The following is a 20,528-nucleotide window of genomic DNA, read 5'->3' on the forward strand; positions in this document are numbered from 1 at the left end:
CATTTTGACTGGTATGGTAGTTATAGTGCCAAGGATCGCACACAATTCCAAAGTATATGGAATACATACGTGCTGTACTTAGATTCAAAACAATCACGCGCGTCTGAACGTCATTTTGTGTTTAGAAGTATGAGTGCTCAGTAAGGACGTTTTAACGACGTTTACGACGTAATACACTATCTCTGTACTTGTACTTTTTTTTTTTTATATTTTACGTGGAGGAAATCCGCACGGACGCCAGGCCGCTTCTGGGGAAAGCGGCGTAGTAGTGTCGGACTCCAACCGACTAAAACCTCCACGATAACCGTCCCGGCTGCGATCGATAGAGGCCCGGGAACCGCTGTGAGCGTCGCAACGGGGCCTCCCCCACGCGCCTAATACCAGCGCTGATGGAGCGGTGCGTGACCATTGTCACACCGCCTCGTCGCCGGAGCCGCCGTGCCAGGCAGCCCGGTTCCCCTACCAGACTGCTTGGCGGCCCCGAGGCGCCGAGCCACCAAGCGCCAAGCCCGAACGCCACGGAAGGGCGCGGCGGGCCCAGCGCGCTTCGCCAACGCCACACGATCTCTACTTGTACTTAAAGTGATTTTAATATAATTGACTAACACAACTTTATCACGTGTCTCTTTATTAAACAAACTAACACGTTTAATACCCACCTCGGTTCCGTTAAAAGGAATAAAGCTGACCTTTAATTATAAATTAGGGTAAGGCCAAATAGCGGCGGACTATCTGCCATAATATCGTTATGAAAATGCCTTTGTCTATTTTATAATTTCCCCCAACAAGTGGCATTTCGGATGATATTTAATTCAATTTATGATAACTTATTTGTATTGGGTAACTATATATAGTGTACAGGATGTCCAAAAATTATTTTTTATAGCTTTGGCAGGTATTTTTACATCTTCAAATCGGCGGACATCTGATTGAAAAAGTTACCGCAAAATTGACCTTAATATCCAATTTCACGGTCAAATTTTTTTATTGTATCGTGTAGTATTCATTACGAGGAAGAAAACACTCAAGGGAACCATCGGGCGTAACACAACCGTTTTCTTGGAAAAAAAGATATTAAATTTTCATTCATTGTATATGTCGGAGATGAAAGAACACCGGAGCCTTTGGAATTTTGGATAATCCCGCAACATTGTAACCTAGAGTCTTCTATAGCTGTAATTGAACAATTGTAGTTATTCAATCCGATTGTAATTGTTCGAGAGTTGTGATAATGAGCTTGGGCTCGAGGCGACAGTCAGTCGCCGAACGTAGCCGCGGACACGGGATAAACGCTTTGTCTAACAAAGGCATGGAATAATTCTGTAGCTCTCCTTAAAAAGGAAATAGTTGTAACACTGGACGGTCTCTGACCCGTAGCTCGCCACAGGCAGACCCCATTCTTCGAGTAAGATGATTGCCAGATGTCGATGCGTCTCCGCAGTACATCTTCGGCTAGCACGAGGGCCCGTTATAAATCTTAAGATTTAGTCAACTAAAGTCCTTCAAACAGACAAACAGTCTTTGTCCCACCTACGGGAAAATAGGAGAGACCTATTTTTCAACGAGCGGCGTCTCCCACTAGCAACTTTCCCTCGAGGGCGGCTAGCATCTCTTTCTAACCACCGATATGGAGATTGACCAATTAGCAGCAACGCCAATTTCCCTTACTCTCTGAACGAAGGCTTTTCTCGACGAATCCGATGATCTCGTGTCCTTAGACACACCCCAATATAGTTTTCCTCTGTGGCACCATCGGGACGGGAAAGTCATTCTCGCTCGCGATCTCATCGATGAAAGGAGTAACCCTTTACGACCAGTGAATATTACGCGTCCGACTTAGATTTTGTGAGCACGTTCATCTATCATCCCGTCGACCGCGGATTCGTTATTGAACCTAGCATCATTGTCATTAGTTTCTCGAGTACCTAACTACCACGGTTACTTGTCCGGTTCTATAATAATCGTATTTGCACTAGTCAATGTCTTCTCTATTGCATAACGACAACGTGTAACCCAAACGAAGATTCGTTTCACGCCCCTAACCCTAATTCTAATGTAAACCCGACATCAGAAGTGGGATCAGTGCCGGTTATAACAGTGCAGGAGCTTACGACCATCGTGCGCGAGTTAATTCCGTCGCTAGTGCAAGAATCGAGTGTGGAACCTAACAATTTTTCGACTCCGCTGCATGGTGCGCAGCTACCAATCTGATTATGGAGGAAAATCCTTTACAAAGCAGTGCCCTGAATATAATTTCAATACCGAGTGTCGAATCGACTTCTACGTAGTGGAGGCGCTAACTGGTAGATCAAGCCAACCGAGTGAGTCGTTTCCATTTTACCCCGATTTCGGAGCCGAGTGTTCGCTAATTAAAGAATCCGTAGTCTTGAGAATTTCTGGCAAAAGAACCATTGATATAGTAGTAATGCGAGGAATAAGAAATATTGGTACTAAACGTATCGCTCAAATCTTGTCCGTTGCAGGTGTCGGTGGTTAGACATAAACTTTTCATGTTCTCGCTGATAGTTATTTAACAATACGATATCGCGATTGCTCGTTAAATTTTAAGCCAAGATTTTGACTTAATATTACACAAAATAGCCTCGCTATGTGTAGAACAAAAATAATTAATGTCTGTAATAAAACCGCTGAAAACGAGATCGATGTTAATGAAGTTGACAATGAGGTACGTGGTAGTGATAAAAGTCGATTAATCTTTCTTTTCGAAAATTCAGAGATTCATCCGTTACGGGTTCCCTACGTCCTCGTACAAAAAATACAGGCCAGTTAGAAGCACAATTAATTGATTGTAACATCGCCGTACAAGGAGTCCTAATAGATTTCGCGAGCGCAGAATAGTACGTGAGAGAACAAGCGACTTAATTACAGCCAAAAATCATAAAGCCTAGTAATTCACCGTTCGCGAGCCCTGTGTTACTCGTGAAGGCGAACAATGGTTCAGATAGATGATAGGTAGATTTTCGAGAACTAAATAAATATACGGTCGCGGATCGGTATCCTTTACCCCTCATTGCGGATCAAGTCGGGAGATTGCAAAAGCCAGATATTTTATTATTCTGGACATGGCCGGTGGGTTTCTTCAAATCCCTATTCATCCTAATTCTAGGAAGTATACAGCATTGATTACCCTCGATGAACAATTTGGATAATAGGTTGTTGTTTTCTTCGAATTCTTTTGTGCCTTTGTCCGATCCATTCGATGTCCTTTATTTGCATAACATAAGTACGTGCGCGTTTAATGTTTCTTCCCGAAGTCATTTTCCGGACGGCGATACTATGTTGACTCCGTCGAAAATGGGGATTCTTATATTTTCGGACAACCCTAATAATTTTGCAACTCATACTTGTCTAAATATTCTAATATTTATGTTCTTTCTTGCTACAATTTTGTAAACCATCAAAGCGTTTACTACGGAAATCCTCAGGAGTAGTCGCATGCCAAGTCTTCTGTAGCATTTGACGACTGCATTTGTTTGTTATATGCTCACTGGAGGCATCGAGAAGGTTCTAATCGCCGTTGCTAGGCAGTTTCTGCCAAAAGTTTGTTGTATACTCTTTGGAAGCATCGAGAAAGATCCAAACGCCGTTGCTAGGCAGTTTCTGTCTGGAGTTTGATTCCTAATACAACGTGTGTCCCATTATATCGACATCTCCAAAATACAATTCTATGTGATTTCTAGGGAGAACAATACAACCGATCCACACCTTCGTCAGGCAAAACGTTTATCCCGTGACCGAGGCTACGTTTGGCGACCAGTTGTCACCTCGAATCCACTTTCGCTTTCACAAATATCAAACAATTACAAATGACAATTGCTTAATTACAGCTATGATAAAATCTAGGCTAAAGCATTAGAAGGCTTCCTCAAAATTGCAAAGGGAAAGCTCCGGTTTCCGGACATATATATGTCGGAGATGAAAGAACAGCGGAGCCATTGGAATATTGGAATTTTGGATAATCGCGCAACATTGTAACCTAGAGTCTACTATAGCTGTAATTGAACAATTGTAGTTATTCAATCCGATTGTAATTGTTCGAGAGTTGTGATAATGAGCTTGGGCTCGAGGCGACAGTCAGTCGCCGAACGTAGCTGCGGTCACGGGATAAACGCTTTGTCTAACAAAGGCATGGAATAATTCTGTAGCTCTCCTTAAAAAGGAAATAGTTGTAACACTGGACGGTCTCTGACCCGTAGCTCGCCACACGCAGACCCCATTCTTCGAGTAAGATGATTGCCAGATGTCGATGCGTCTCCGCAGTACATGTTCAGCTAGCTCGAGGGCCCGTTATAAATCTTGAGATTTAGTCAACTAAAGTCCTTCAAACAGACAAACGGTCTTTGTCCCAACTACGGGATGATAGGGGAGACCTATTTTTCAAGGAGCGGCGTCCCCCACTAGCAACTTTCCCTCGACGGCGGCTAGCATCTTTTTCTAACCACCGATATGGCGATTGACCAATTAGCAGCAACGCCAATTTCCTATACTTTCTGAAGGAAGGCTTTTCTCGACGAATCAGATGATCTCTTGTCCTTAGACACACCCCATTATAGTTTTCCTCTGTGGCATCATCGGGACGGGAAAGGCATTCTCGCTCGCGATCTCATTGATGAAAGGAGTAACCCTTTACGACCAGTGAATATTACGCGTCCGACTTAGATTTTGTGAGTACGTTCATCTATCATCCCGTCGACCGCGGATTCGTTATTGAACCTAGGATCATTGTCGTTAGTTTCTCGAGTACCTAACTACCACCGTTACTTGTCCGGTTCTATAATAATCGTATTTGCACTAGTCAATGTCTTCTCTATTGCATAACGACAACGTGTAACCCAAACGAAGATTCGTTTCACGCCCCTAACCCTAATTCTAATGTAAACCCGACATATATATATGTGACGAATGAAACTTGAGTATTTTTTCCAAGAAAATGATTGAATTGCGACTCATGGTTCCTCAAAGGTACTGCAAAGTCACAATTCAATCAATTTGTTCCTCGTGACGAGTACTATACAATGCAATAAAAAAATCTGATCTTGAGATTCAAGGACAAAGAATTCTTGAACATCCTGTACCTAAGATAGTTGAACTTTTTATGGGTTCAATATACTCAGTTATACAAAAGTTAATACCGAAAATATTTGCTTGTCTTTTTATATGTTATGTATAACTCATAATCAACTATATGGAAAGAGCATAAATAGAAAATTATATTTGTGCACAAAAGAGTGCGCCGTAACGAAATTTTGTAAGGTTGATTGCCAATCCATAATAGTTATAGTTATAAGACATTACCGCGAAGAAAAAATAACTTGCATAACAGGAATAGATCGCGATCCAAATATTGCATAGAAAGTGTTTTGTTTACAAATAAGAAAACGTACCTCAGTTCTTAAGGCGTTCACGATATTATCTACCTCATCATCGGCGAATAATTCGGAGATTTCGCCGAAGGCGAGCATATCGTTTATAAGTACCAGAAATTTTTCATCGGCGATATGAGAATCAGTCATCACGAAAGTTATTCCGATTCCTTTCAATCCAGATTTCAGATATAAACCTGATAAATCGCCTCTTAAATCAGTCATCGAATAACCTGTTCGTAATTGTATCTGAAAAACCTAAAATGTAAAGGACTTTGATTAATTTTTATGTAAAGAGATTGCTTACATGTTATGTATACGTGTTGATATTAATTTGAAACTAATTAAAAAAAATTTGATCTATGAAAGTTCACAGTTAATTTTTATTCTCCATCTATCTCACATTCTTCAAATAGCAGAAATTCACACAAAATTTCACCTCAGGACCATTAAAAAACTATTTAAACATCGTTTAGGATACCTTCGTTTCAATTAAAAAATAATAAAATTTGATCTCTCCTTTGCACTCTTGTTATATCTGTTATGTAACAATTCCTTATTTAATGTTATTCCAGTACTATCAAATTCTAATTCTCACTTTACCTGAGATTTTAAGGAACATGACACAAACTATGTAGGTATAATTTCTTCAGTTACTTTTATATATACAATTTATATATTCCAATTTAAACTTAACTTATTGATGAGAGATGATATAAACAAAAAAAAAATGTATATATTATGGTTTAGGCTACAGTAACTACTAGGTAGCCAACAATTCTAGTGTGAAATAATTTTCAATGGATCTATTGCTACAGAAAATATTGCATTACCTCTTATCTGCCTGCTCGTCATATATTAATAATGATTAGAGGCAGAAGATATGTACGAGAGTAAGAAAAAAATTATCCGCACTGTCGCTGTAGAACTTATTTTAAGCTATTTTCAGAAATGACATGCCTCATTTTTCTACATAATCGTCCAGCTTTTCAATACACTTTACCTATCTGTTAAAGAGCTTTCGCATTCCCTCATTAAAAAATGTTTTCTACTGAGCTGCGTGCCGTGCGTGAATGCAGCGCCGTACTCGCCTCTTCGTCAGTTGTTTCGGTACCATCTCGTATAAACTTTTCGAAACCTAAGTCTATCGCGGAGTATTGCATAAACAGAGTCATGACTGATTCGCAAATGATTTGCCGTATCATTCAATGTCACCCGTCTATTCGACAGAATCAGTTTACGTGCACTTTTAATGTTGTCAGTCGTGGATGTGGACGACCTTCCGGTTCCTTTTTCATGACTGACACCTATGCTACGTTCTTTGAACTTCTGTATCCATTCAAACACACTTGCTCGCGACAGAACGCTTTCTTAATACTGTGCACAAAGTGTTCGATAAATATCGGCACCAGACACGCTCTCCAACCACAAAATACGAACCGTTACATGCTGCTCTTTTTTCGTACAAATCACAAGTGGGGCATCCACAAATGAATTGACGTAACACGTTCAAACCTGAACAGCATTGACTTAAAAGATAGTGATGTTATACGAAAAGTGCAGATAGGACAGTACGGCCAACAGAAGTTCTAAATATAACTGGAATATAACTGGAGCGCGGACAAGTTTTGGCTCGCTTTCCCCACACACACGTAATTATTATTTTTTAATTTTTAATGTAACATGGAATATTGAATGGCATGATAATAACTATGCGCGGTCTTAGGTTTTGAGTTATGTACAAATGTATGTTTGGTAATATATATAAATAATAATAAGTAGTACTAATCTAATTTACGATACACTTACAAAATCGCATGAAATAAGAATTAAGTCATACTAGCGTTACGAGCAGCCCCATGGCAGCCGAATATTAATCTAATCTAACCTATAACTCATTGATTTATCTTTTTCTACTTATATCAAAGATAATTAGCATCAATAAGTCAAGTTTAGGTTGGGATATGTAAAACTATGACCACCCATGTGCCAGAATGAAATGTAACGAAAACTAGATTTAATTGAAATTTTTTGTAAATATCTCGGAAACGAAGACTGAGCGGCGATTATGTGTATCGAAAAATGTTATTTAGAATTTTGATCTTGATAATATATTTTTAACTCGTTGAAATTTTCTAGACGTATAATTACCTTTACTGTTCTATTACTTTGTTAAGTGTTCACTTTTTACATTTCTTTCATAATAGGTAAATGTTTCACTTTTCGTGTCTGAAAAGGTGGTGATTTTTATGGAAAATTCGCACAGGTAATCAACTCTTCTTAAAGATAAGGATTAGTTAGAATTGCATGGTGTTGGGAATTTTACAAATTATTATTGCAAAAGTACCTCTAAACCTGCGATGAAAGACGCAAGGCTAGAAAGAGATTGCTTTCCGCTTCCTCCAACACCAACAAGCAATGCGTTTCCTCTTGGTGACTCCAGAATGCGATTTATTTGACAAACCTGGTACATAGCATCTTCGAATAAAACCAGATTCATTGCCGCTACCTACTCCAAGGTAAAAAAAATATATATTCGATTAGAAAAAAGAAATAGTAACATATATAAAAAATTAGAATATTCCAATCAGAATAAATATAGGTTTTACTTGTTTTATCAATTAATTTTAATTCAAAAAACGTATAAAAACATCTTACTCGTGAATTAGAAACTAATTTACATTAAATTTTAATAATACTGCTATATACAATATAAAATAAGTTCTTATGTTATCCATTTTTACAATCGAAAAGTGCAAAAAAGGTTGTGTGGAAAACGTTTCATGTACCAAAATATTGTATGTAAATATTGTTTATGTACAGCGTGTAATCTATATGTCAAAATTAGCAAGTATGTTGTAAGTTTTATATCATCCATAACAAAAGATCTAAATTTAATCTTGTAGTAATGTAGTAAACAGAATAAAAACTGTCTTTTACATCTGAATGTGACATTATTTCGTTTGTCACATTCTATACCGAAGGAACGTTAATTTTAAGCTATAGTCAAAAGATTTCCATAAGATTTTCATAATTTCGAATGTTTATTTTTAGAATGACTATGATTTGTTTTATTGTAACATTTGACAAAACTATTAACTTGAATATTATTTATATTTTTTTATATGATATATTATATAATTTATATTTTAAATATAAATTATTACCAGTTCGTTATAATTAACCAGAGCTTCGTCTAGTAACTTGGTCAATTGTTGCCAATCTTTTATTGGCATATATTTTGGTTCACCGATTCCTTCCGCAAAATGACAATATATTATTGGTCCAGCAAAGACAATATTTTCGTCGATTTCCTGTCATAATAAATGATATTATTAAATTTATCATTATCAAAAATTAAATTAAGAATATACGTAACAAAGACCTATTTACTTCTCTTTTATTTATAATAATTAATACTACTGACATTTTTAAACTTACAGAAATATTTTTGCGAAGCGACTCCTTCAGCAATTGCTGAAAGGCTTTTACATCTTCAGCACTGATTAATTTATCCGAATACACTCTTGTTGCTTCGTGAACGTACAATCTGATCAAATGATTTCCAGTCGGAACAGTCTCACCGTGTGCAAACAGTATGCCCTTAAAGAAAGAGTAAACCTTTTTTATATCAAATATTTATTATTAAATATAATATTAAATATTTTTTTAAGAGAGTTAATTATAACGTCACGTGATTTTTATCTCAATAAGTTGAATCTCATGGTAACTACTTCAGTTACCGACTGCGTTCGACATGTATACACGTCAATCCAAAACTTTATTTCGGTGCGGTTGACGTGTATACTTGTCGTGTAAAATAAAAGATTACCATTTGCTATAAAAACTCAAAATTTATATAATACTTTACTGCGTATATCGGCTATTCCCCGAATTCTTTTGTGTATTTTATTCTATTATCTTTTGGCAATTTTTCAGTTTCTAATGACAATAACCTTTTCAACGATCAATGAATTGTTAATTTTGTCGTCCAACGCAATTCCAATTCCCCCGTGAAGATACCATTTACTGAGGAGACAATATTTAGTAAATGTGGAATAACAAATATACGTAACGAATATTTCCGGACACACGAAAATCCGCAGGCATTAAGAGATAGTTTGTGCAGAATGGTACACCACCACATTCTACCAAAGCGCACCCTACCAGAGCACTTGACCAGCTGTTTTGGAAACAAGTAGTTGGTCGAGGAGGATCTGTGCTTCGACCTGTTCAGTCCTAAGATTTAAATCCCCTCTATTTTTAATACTGGGGATACACGAAGACACGATACAGTAAAATTTTAAGAGAACAGTCAGGCTCTGTTTACAAGAAAACAAAGGACGTATCGAACATCTGTTGTAAGTTGTGTCTTTTGTGGACACTCGCAGCCGAGACAATCGCGGTGCGTGTGTGATTTTGTTGTGGACGATCCCTACGACTTATACGAGATAAGCTGCCGAAATATGTATCGTTCAGATTGAGGATCGCCAGATCAGAAAGATCTATCTATATTAGATTTCAAAATTATATTGGATAAGCTAAATAAGATAAAATACCATAATGACCAATTCAGCGGAGATAATGGTGCGTATAAATATAAACGTAACAAAATCCATTCTTTTTTTTTATACGTGGGGAAATCCTCATATCCACCGCGCTTCGCATCCACCCACCCATTTTACGACATAGTCAAGTGTACGCTTGTTCGAAGAGTAAATTTTGATTTACTCGGAGATAAAGCTTCCTATGGAAAAATATTACTGTACTAACGTCATCAGTTTGGAAACACTTTACACAAAAGGGCATATTAATTTTAATAGGTAAACTGCAGCAAAGAGCGATAAATTTCTATGGTTTTAATTAAGCTTTTGTCATTTTAATTACTTGCTTTGTTGAAATAAATCTTACTTGAAAGATGTTTGAGAGATCACGCAGATTAAATACGTAATGAAATTTGACTGCTGTTGGTAGGAATGTTGTTGAAATTTTGTGGTGACAGTACAATGCTGCATTTAATAATGATTCTGCAATTTTTGTCAGCGCTAAGTTAAATTTGTTGATAGGATTCATCAGGTGTTGTTCTAGCATTTGGCTGTAGATCAATATTAAATTGTCTTCTGTTGGAAAACTGCAATAGAAAGAAATTTTCAGTTGATAGAAAAAGATTTTTGTAATAATAACTTAATATAAGTTATATTTCCAGAAGTTCTATATACATATTCTATATCATATACAGGGCGATGCACGTAAATCATGACAGCTGAATATTTTTTTTTTTTATTATTATTTAATTTGTACTTTACAATTTGTCCAGCTGGACACTCGTTAAAATTGTCTAGCTTTATTACTATGTAACACGTGGATGGCAGCCCCCAGCAAGATACCATCTTCCAGTTTGTTTATTTTATTTCTTTAGCGAGGTCAGTGGGATGTTTTCTTTTCAGTCTCCGTTTTTATATGGGTTTCGCTCGTGTCAGCAGCCAGCTTATTTGGAAGCGTTGCCGTTATTTCCTTGTTTTTTTTTTACGCACCTGCCGATTTCTTCTTGGATCGTTGATATTTTTAGGTCTTTGTGTGATCCTCGTTTCTGATATACCACGGGGCGCTGACTACTGTTCTGAGTATATTTTTTTTTTATTATTATTTAATTTAAACTTTACAATTTGTCCAGCTAGACATTTGGTAAATTTTTCTCACTTAATTGGTAAATAGCCATGTGGATGGCTACCCCCAGTGAGGTACCATCTTCGAATTTGATTATTTTATTTCTTTAGTGAGGTGAGTGTTTGTTTGTTAGGTTATGTCCTTTGTGAGATCTGTTGTTTGTTTCCTTTTTAATCTTCACTGAGTATCTTTGAGAAGCGACTCTGGTTTATTTACCTAACTCATTGCTGCTGTACCCCATAGTGGTATTCCGTACGTCCAAATTGGTTTTATTATCGTTTTGTAAATTTTTAGTTTATTTTCCATGCTGACTTTAGAGTTTCGACTAGTTAGCCAGTACATCTGTCTTCTTTTTATTCGTATTTTGTCTATAATTGATTTAGTATGTTGCTTTCATGTAAGTTATGAATCTAAGTGGAGTCTTAGTATTTAACTTGTTTTGTTTGTTTTATGTGCATGCCATTCAATTGGTTATTAGGTGGTTTCTGCTTTCGTATTGTAAATGTAATGTGGTTAAATTGACTGGGGTTTGCTTTTATCTTGCAATCATTTTTCTATTTTTCTGATACGCTCTGGTAGTAAGATGTCTGCTGTTTTTGGATTAGTGTGCCTGACTAATACAGTCGTATTGCCCGCGAATGTCAGTATTTTGCTATTGGTAGTTGTAAGAGTGCTGATTTTGGGAACGTTTATGTACTTGGGTTTCGGCCCTCTGAAGGGATTGTCGCCGTGCACCAGTCACAAGTGGCTATCCTGTTATTGTCTTTTCGGCCTGGGACACTAGCTGATGGCTGTGACCTGTAGGATGTTTGTCAATCGTAGTTATTCTATTATTGTTTTATAATCCTGTGACAGGGACACAAAAGGATTGTAACTTTACCGAATTAAATTTGCTAAAACAGTTGTGTGATGTAACAGCTAAATAGATCAGGGATCCATATATCTTTAATCGTTATACAAATAATTTCATTATTTGTATTACTATTATTGATATTTATGATCTTTTTTAAATACATAGAACAAAGATGAGCTTTCAGAGATTAATGTCTTCTTATTTAATTTCATTATTTGTATTGTTATTGTCGTAATTTGTGTTCTTTTTTAAAAATACATAGAACAAAGATGAATTTACAAAGATAAATCTTTTTAAGGATAAACAGGAAGTAAGTAACTGTTCTATTATCCGAAAATTCCATTATCCTAACATCGTTGCCTCCTAATTAGTTCGGATAATTGAGATTCTGCTGTGTATCTTTCCAACTGCAATAGTATTGGAATATTTTTTATTTGCGATGTTCAGAACTATAACAATCTTAAGCACATGTTCAAAATGATAGCTCCTCACTTGTGAACATTTCGTAATGCTGCGACAAGAAAATAATAGCATCTTACTCAATATTTCTGGTGTCACAGCAGCACAACCTTTACGTATCTTAATTTTCTGTTACCTGGATTAATCTTACGTGACTATAACCGTTAAATAATTACATTTTGATGTCGATTATTCTCAGATTGCACCGTACATGCAAAAGCCGTTCGTTTCATGTTAAGTTTATATCCTGAACATTTTATGTCCATTGTGAACATTCTCAAGATGTTCGGAAAACTTAAATTTTGCATGTCCTAGCAACATCCATGTTACGTTGCCTAAAACATCTGCATTCCACCCCTCGCGACCGGACAGCCAACGGCCTGCGTAACGTCATTACGACCCTCAATGAACCTAAGGACCTACCATAGCCTTTCCCTTTCACTGTATTGTATCAACATGAGTCTTCAGTCAATCCGTTTGTCCTGAAGAATTTCTTAAGCCTAAAAATATTTTCGAAGCACATCTGGTTTTTAGAGAGGTCCTTGGGTTTATTAGGCGCACTTAAAAACACGGAGAAAGCGAGTACGCACCTATTAGGAAAAACCGAATAGCTATCTAACAAAACAAGCTGGTTTTTCCCATGAACAAGGTCACCTACCAACCACGATGGTAGGAGGCTCCCTACTCATCCCTTCAAGCATCAGCGTAGGCCGTAACCAATCCACATCGCGGATCGTTACCCTCACTTTTCCTAACGAAAAGTGTGAACAACGAATCCGCGTTCTTCATGCAAAGGGGCACACCCACACCGAACTTTCTTCCATATTAACATAAGAGCGAGTCAGTACAAAGATACAAGTCAGTACAAAATCTAGCGCCTAACATCTAAGTCTGAGCACAACGCTAGAGGAGTATAATTCACGTCAACTATCTAAGTCAGTTCTCGGTATTGTCGAACATTCACCTCCTCTATTAAGTATCCTATAGTGCTACATCCACTAACATACTAAATTCAATTATAAGAGCCTTGCTCTAGTGTGCATATCTATCTTATCTTCGTGCGACAAGTTGTTATCTATTTATACCTACTCAATAGTATAATTTAAATGTTGGAAATATATAATTTATAATTCTGTAAATCACAGTGTTCTACTAACTGAATCACCCCTATTATCTTAACCGAAATCAGGGAATTGATCAATTCGTGGTGTAGATTGCTATAATCGTAACGGGATCTTACGACTCCCGTTGACGTCTCTCCTCGCGATTGCGTCTCCCCGCGATTGGTCGAAAATGCAATCCATTTCTTAAGTCTCACAAATGTGCTTAAAACTTAAATTTTGGATGTTCTAGGGACATTTCTCCCGAAAGTCCTACGAATATTCTTAAGGCCAAATTTCGAATATTTTACTACTATCCATTTCGTAAGTCCAAAGAATTAAATATCAGATGTTATAAGAACAATCATTTTGTAGATTTTACAGATAAGAATTTCACTTTACAGATTAAATTAAACATTTACAGATTAAACCACAGATTTTACAAGGACAACCGTTTCCTAAGTTTCACAGTTAAATATTGCAATATTTTGAGAACATTCATTATAAAAGTACAAGGTTTCCAATTCCATGAATTTTTGCAATTCTCGCAAAGTTTCCATGTTTAGGCTATACACGCACTAGAAATTCTAACTTCAGGAAGTAGTAATGCAATAAATTGTTTAAATTTCGATCGCGAAGAATCTGCGTCTAACTATACATAATTAGAACAAAATGTTCTCAAAAGATGTGCTGCAAGCGGAAAGTAAATGATTCCCTATTCAAAAGTAGGTCCAAAATGTACAATGACAATTTTTGATAGGAAGTTTTGTTTTCGAAAAAATTGACGCTGGAGATTCGTCTAGTACGCATGCACTTGCAAGGACAATCCATTGAATGGGCTAGAACTTAGGTATCCTATTCGGCGGTACGAGTCATATGGTGGTTCCCTATGTACTGGAAATCGAAAATATAGAATAACAATTTTCCATATCAATCCGTTATCGTAAAATTTCTGCATATCAAGAAACGTGACTGCTTTTAGTTTTAAAACATGTGCTAATTTATCGGTACGTCTATGAGAGAACGATATAATGTGAGGTAATAGTCGTGTAATACCAAAACATTTCTTTTTTTCGATGCTTCGATTGTAGATTATTAAAAATAGATTATCAAGAAAGGTAAAAAATATTGGAAAGATAAAAAAAAGCCAACAGCACACGGAGTTCCCAGGCGGTCACCCATCCAAGTACTATCCGTGCCCAGCGCTGCCTAACTTTCGTGATCGGACGAGAACGAGTGCTTTTTTTTTTTTTTTTTTTTTTAAACTGTTTATTAAAACCCAATATACAATTATAAATACATTATAGTGTTCACAATAAACGGTGAATTTATATAATGGTATCTTAGGCAAAGGTACCGATACGCAACGGTACTACGTAGCCATGCTGTAATATGTGTCGACGCTTTACATTTTTCGTGTTGAATATATCTTTTGGTTTAAGCCGCTGGAGGAGCGGAGCTTCTATGTGATTTTGTTTTTACTTGTTTTTATTGTCCTGGAAACTGGGTCGCAAAAACAGGACGCTTCGGTAGTATGTTTTTGGGTGATGTGGAATTTGGGGGGGGGGGTGGGATGAGGGGGCGGGGGAGGGGGATGTTAAATAAATAAGTTTCTTTTAAAAGAAGGAGAATTGCGAAAATTACAATGTTTGCACCTGTGTTGTGCGGGGACAGAATTGAGTTTTATCGGTTTAATAGATTTTCTTTCTTATTTTATTATGGGTTCAGTATCCACCAATATTTTTTTGAATTTTTTCTATGTTTGTCTTTGGTGTCTTTCAGGGGGAGGGCCATGTTGTATCTCCATCTAGTGTCTGCGGTCTGACCGTCTAGGTTTTCTTCGTAAAGTATAGTTTGGGCCCTATTTTTCTCTTTATATGATAAATTATCGGGATGTTATTTTGGTCTTGTAGGTAGTTTTTTCCGTCAAGGTATGGGAAAGCTTCCGGCGGGATGTAGCCTGTTGTCAGAGTGTTTTTGTAATATGTGTCATTTGGAAATAAGCAGCTGAAGATTAAACTATTTTCTTTTATCTTTGCCGCTTGCGCGAAGTGGTTTCGTATTAGCTTTAGGATGTGACAGTCTATGCGGTGAACGTTGGCTAGGTCGTATATTATTTTGTTTTTTACGTATTTTTTGAATCCGCTGTGTTCGGATCTGTAAGTGCTCAGACAAGCTCTGATGCATTTTCTTTCGAATATGCGAATTTTTTCCATTTGGGAGGCTGATATGTTGTACCAGATTGGGCAGCCGTAGGTTATGATCGGTCTGATTAGTGCTTGATAGCATAGAATTTTTACTTTGCTGTCGAGATGTTTGGAGTGGAATAGTTTTTTCATTTTCCAAAATGCTTTATTGGCCTTGGTAAGTTGAATTTCGGTGTGCTGCTTGTAGTTTAATTTGTAATCTATGTTTACCCCTAAGTATTTTACGCAATTTTTGTGTGGTATGAGGGCCCCTTTGTCTGTTTTTTCTCTTATCTGAAATTTTTTACAGTGTTCTCTTTCTATTGGGCCGATTTCACTTGACTTGGGTTTAAACAGTATGGTTTCGCATTTACTTATGTTGATTTTTAGTTTCCATGCGTGGTAATAGTCGTTTATTTTCTCAAAGAGTTCTTGGAGTTCCGTTTTTATAGTTTTGGTTTTGCGGCCTGTTACGTATATGATTAGGTCGTCTGCGAAGGCTATGGAGCGTTTATGGGTGGATGTATTGAGCTCAAAGAGGTTTAGTAAGTCGCTGTTGTAAATACTGAAAAGTAACGGGGAATTCACTGTACCTTGTTGTAGACCGTTTTTTATGGAGAATTCTTTGCTTGATGAGTGTGAACCTTCAGTCATTACGAATGTTCTGTTTGCGATCATGTCCCAGACTATTTTAATCAGGTGTTTAGGGAACTTTTTTTTGATCAGTTTGTATATGAGACCTGGGATCCAGACTGTGTCGAAGGCTTTTTCGAGGTCTATTAAGCAGGCGGCAACTCGTTCTTTTGCGTTTAGAGCCCAGTAGATGTCCGACGTGAGTTTGTTTATTGCGTGGATTGTGGAGTGTTTGTGTCGGAAGCCGAATTGATTCTCTGGGATTATGTTATTTTTTGTGCAGAAGGAGGTTAGGGGGTTGTTTATGATTATTTCAAGTACTTTGCTTATGTTGGGGAGGAGACTTATGGGTCGTAGGTTTGCGGGCGATGAGCTGTCTTTATCCTTTTTTGTTATAGCTATCAGTTTGGTTTTTTTCCATTTTCTGGGGAAGTATGTGTTGTTTAGAGCATTGTTGAAGAGTACTGTGTAGTACCATTTTATTTTGTTCGGTAGGCGCTTGAGTAAGATGTTTGGGATGCCGTCGAAGCCGGAGGACTTTTTGTTGTTTAGTTTGGAGAGGATTGTGTTTAGTTGATTGTAATTTGTGAAGTAGTTTATTTCTGGATCTGGTTGTTTGGGGTTGTCTGCGGTGTTTTCGTTTGAGAATGTGCAGACTGTTTTGTTTAGCGTTTTATCTAGTTCCATTTCATTTTTGAGTTTGTTTGTTTCGGCGATGATAATTCTGTTTAGTTGTTCTCGGCCCATGTGTTCGTTTTGCGTATGTATTTTGGAAAAGTGGGTGCCGATAATGTCTAGTTTTTCTGTTGTTTTAGTTATTATGAAGTTACCCTCGGTGTCTTTGATGGTGTTGTGTATCGTTATACCTGCTTCTTGGATGAGGGAGGCATTTTCTGGGGACAGTTTGAGAGGTGGGATGGGGTTTTGTTCTTTTGGTCTAAAGATTTGATTTATTTGTGGGAACATGTTGGCTGAGTCGTTTTTGGAGATGTTTTTTATTTTGTTTGTCCAGTAATGGTTTATAGAAATTGCGAATTCTTGTTTCAGTTGCGCTTTTATTCTGTGTAGTAGGAACTTTAGGAATTCTAATTCTTCTCTTTTGTCGTAAGAATAGTTAAATTTTATATTGTTTATTTTGGACAGTATGTAGCTTTTATCTCGCTGTAGATCTTGTATTTTATTGTTTATATAGGGCTCGCATGAATTTTTTTGTTTTATGATTGGCACGGATTTTTGGAGGGCGATTTGTGTGTGTTTTTCTATTTCGTCTAGGAATGAGTCGATTTGTCTGTTTGTTAGGTTGACGTTGCTGTAGATCTCTAGGTCGCAGTTTTGTTCGAGTGTGTTTTGGAACTTTTTCCAGTCTGTCTTTTTGTAGTTGTACCTGGGTGTCTCGGTCTGGGTTTCGAGAGTTAGGAAGTCAGATGTGTTTTTGTTAATTTGAAATACTAGGGCGTTATGGTCACTGTCATAGGCTAAGGTTTTTAGGGTATTGTTTGGACGTAGGTTTTGGAATTTTAGTCGCGCATCTGCTAGGCATATGTCCAGGTATGAGCCTCCTTTTGGGTAAGAGGGTAGCTCGGAGCTGTATAAGTTTGTTTTGTAGTGGATGCTTTTATTGTCTAGCCAGTTTCTAATGAAGTTGCCTCTCGTGTTGTTTATTTCGTTTTTCCAGCTTGTGTGTTTTGCGTTAAGGTCTCCTGCTATTATATAGTAGTTTTCCGGTTTGTTGAGCTGCAAGAGTTCGAAAAGGTTATTGAATTCGTAGTTAAATTCTTTCTGGTTTCCGTAGGTTGCGTAGGCTGCAGTGATGAATAAATTTTCCTTATTGCTTATTTTTATTTTTATGATCGTTGTTTCTAAGGTTCTGAAACGTGTTATTTTATCAATTAGGATCGTTTTGTATTTTATAGGGTTTTTTATGAGGATCGCTGTTCCTCCTCCTTGACTGGCGTTCGGTCTGTCGTGTCTTATCATGGAGTAGTTTTTGAAGTGTACATTGTGTCTTTTGTTTAGCTTTGTTTCTGAGATGAGTACTATATCGGGGGCTTCTTTATTTAATAGGGTTAGCATACTGTATCTTTTTTGGTTTGAAATTAAAGAGTTAGCATTTATTGCGATTATTTTCAGATGTTTTAGGTTAAATTTATGTGTTTTTTGCTGTGATTGTTGGTTTGGCGTGTTTTGGTTATTCGTCGTCTGTACTAATGAAAGTGCTGAAGATGGCGTCGATCCTTTCTTCGTGCGTTAATAGAGTGTTTCTTATTTCGTTTAGTTGCATTTGTTGTTCTTTTAACGCTTGGAGGATACCTTTTTTAAAGTCTTCGATAACGTTTATAATGTTTAGATGGGGGGAGTTATCGATTGTGATTGGGCTTTGGCTTGAACGCGGATCTAAGTTTGCTGATTGTGGGGAGATTTTGGTTGTTTGATTTAGTGTTGTTTGCTGCTTCACTACGTCAGAGAACTTTAGTTCTGGGACGTATTTGCGACTTATTTGGGCAATTCGTTGTGTCTTTGCTTCTTTGTCTTTTTTGATTTTATCTGCTAGCTTTTTACGAAGCTCTACGAGTTTGGGGCAACCTTTGTATGACGCGGGGTGTCCGTAGTTTTTACAGTTGACGCAGAATATTTTGTCTTTGGTTACTGCGTTTTCCTTTTTTATTGTGCAGTCGCCTGGGCCATGGGGCTCACTGCATTTAACACAGCGGTAGTTTTGGTTGCAGTTTTGCGCTGTGTGGCCTAATCGCTGGCATTTGTGGCATTGAGTTATGTCATCCCTTTTTTTTATTATTTTTTCCCATTTTATCTTGTAGTGGTTAAAATAGTTTATTTTTAGTAGGTTGCTTATATTGCTGTCGGGGGATAGCTGTATTATGTAGATTGGGAGCAATATATTGTTCTCCCTTGATTTTTTTGTCGTAAATCGTGAGACTTTTGTAAACTGGACGTCGTCTATTTGTAGAGCTTGTGGGTCTGTGAGTATTTCTGTTTCAGTGTAGCTATTGTCTAGACCTTTTAACAAGTATGTGTGGTGTTTCTCTATTTTGGGTGTGTATGTGTAGAAGGTTGTGTTCGCTGAGAGGAGTGTTTGTTTCGCTTTATGGAAGTCGGATAGGTTTCGGAGGTAAAGTGCGTGTTTACCTGAGTGTATTCTTTTGATATGAAATTGCTTGATGTCTGCTACTTTCTCTATGAGCATTACCGTGTCCTTGGGGTCTTGTAGGAGTATGTTTATGGGTGGCGGCCTGTTGTCTTTTGTGGTGGGTGGGGTGTTCGTGCGTTCCTTCGCGGAGCATCCGGTGGGGCGTCCGTCCGGTGCTCGGTCCCCCCTTGGCGGTGTTGGAGGCGCCGGGCCTCCTGGGTTGTACAGTGGGGTGCGTCGCCCTTGCTGCGCCGATTGTTCCGGTGACGTGGTGGGACCGTGTCTTCCCGTTTTGCCTCGTAATGTTTCGTTTTTCTTTCTTATTTGATCTAGCGTTGATTTCCAGGTGGAGTTTGATGGTCCCGGTTGTGGATGAGGCTCTGGTTCAGATTGTAATATGCTGAACCTATTTTTTGTTACTATCGCTGGAGGCGAAGTAGCTCTTGTGGGCTTCATGTTTTTGGTTTCGTTAGCCTTTTCTTCTTGGCTGGGGTGATGATCTACAACTGTGTTTCCTGGGGTGTTTGCTAGACTTTTTGTCCTGGCAACCAGGTTAGGTTGTGGGTTGAGTTTCCGCGTCTTTTGAGCGGGGAGTCTTAAGATACTGTTGATTTCTCTGGCTGTTTTATGTATAATTATTTTTCTCTTGATGGCTTTTTTCATTGGGTCTACGGTGGGTTCCGTTTCGTTGCTCTTGGCTTCATTATCGGTGGCTTTTATTTTTTTGTACAATTTTATTTTGTCTTATCTTATTTTATTTTCTTTTTGTTCTTATTTGTATTTATGGAGATGATGACGATGCAGTATTTTTCACTATTTTGTCACTATTTTGTCACTTGATCCTTCTACTTTAGTGGATGTTAGTCTACTCCGACGCGCGCTCCGAGGGGTCCGTCCCGCTCGGTGGTCAACAGTCGACTGACGAGAACGAGTGCACTCAACGCGGTTTGAGCGTTGGCTGAAGTAAACAGTTCTCTTATTTGTTCCTGATGATCAAAAAATAGAATATTTAAAAAAACATAGGTGTGTGCCAAAATGAGAATGATACAATGTATGATAATTGTCGCGTAATACTAAAACATTGCAATTTCTTGATGCTTA

At 37.6% G+C, this 20,528-nt stretch overlaps 1 protein-coding gene across 1 annotated transcript in view; it reads right to left on the reverse strand.

Moving 5' to 3' along the window:
- The window catches only part of LOC117162875 (dynein beta chain, ciliary-like), a 209,520-nt gene that overhangs the window by 45,989 nt on the left and 143,003 nt on the right, over positions 1 to 20,528 (reverse strand). Inside the window, exons 41-45 of the mRNA XM_033344867.2 lie at positions 10,296 to 10,515; positions 8,826 to 8,987; positions 8,552 to 8,698; positions 7,732 to 7,893; positions 5,406 to 5,642 (exon numbers count right to left, since the gene is read on the reverse strand). Of these exons, the coding sequence (XP_033200758.2) occupies positions 5,406 to 5,642; positions 7,732 to 7,893; positions 8,552 to 8,698; positions 8,826 to 8,987; positions 10,296 to 10,515 (928 nt within the window). The remainder of the gene's footprint in view (positions 1 to 5,405; positions 5,643 to 7,731; positions 7,894 to 8,551; positions 8,699 to 8,825; positions 8,988 to 10,295; positions 10,516 to 20,528) is intronic.

Source organism: Bombus vancouverensis, chromosome 17, assembly GCF_051014615.1.
Source record: "Bombus vancouverensis nearcticus chromosome 17, iyBomVanc1_principal, whole genome shotgun sequence".
Taxonomy (NCBI): Eukaryota; Metazoa; Arthropoda; class Insecta; order Hymenoptera; family Apidae; genus Bombus; species Bombus vancouverensis.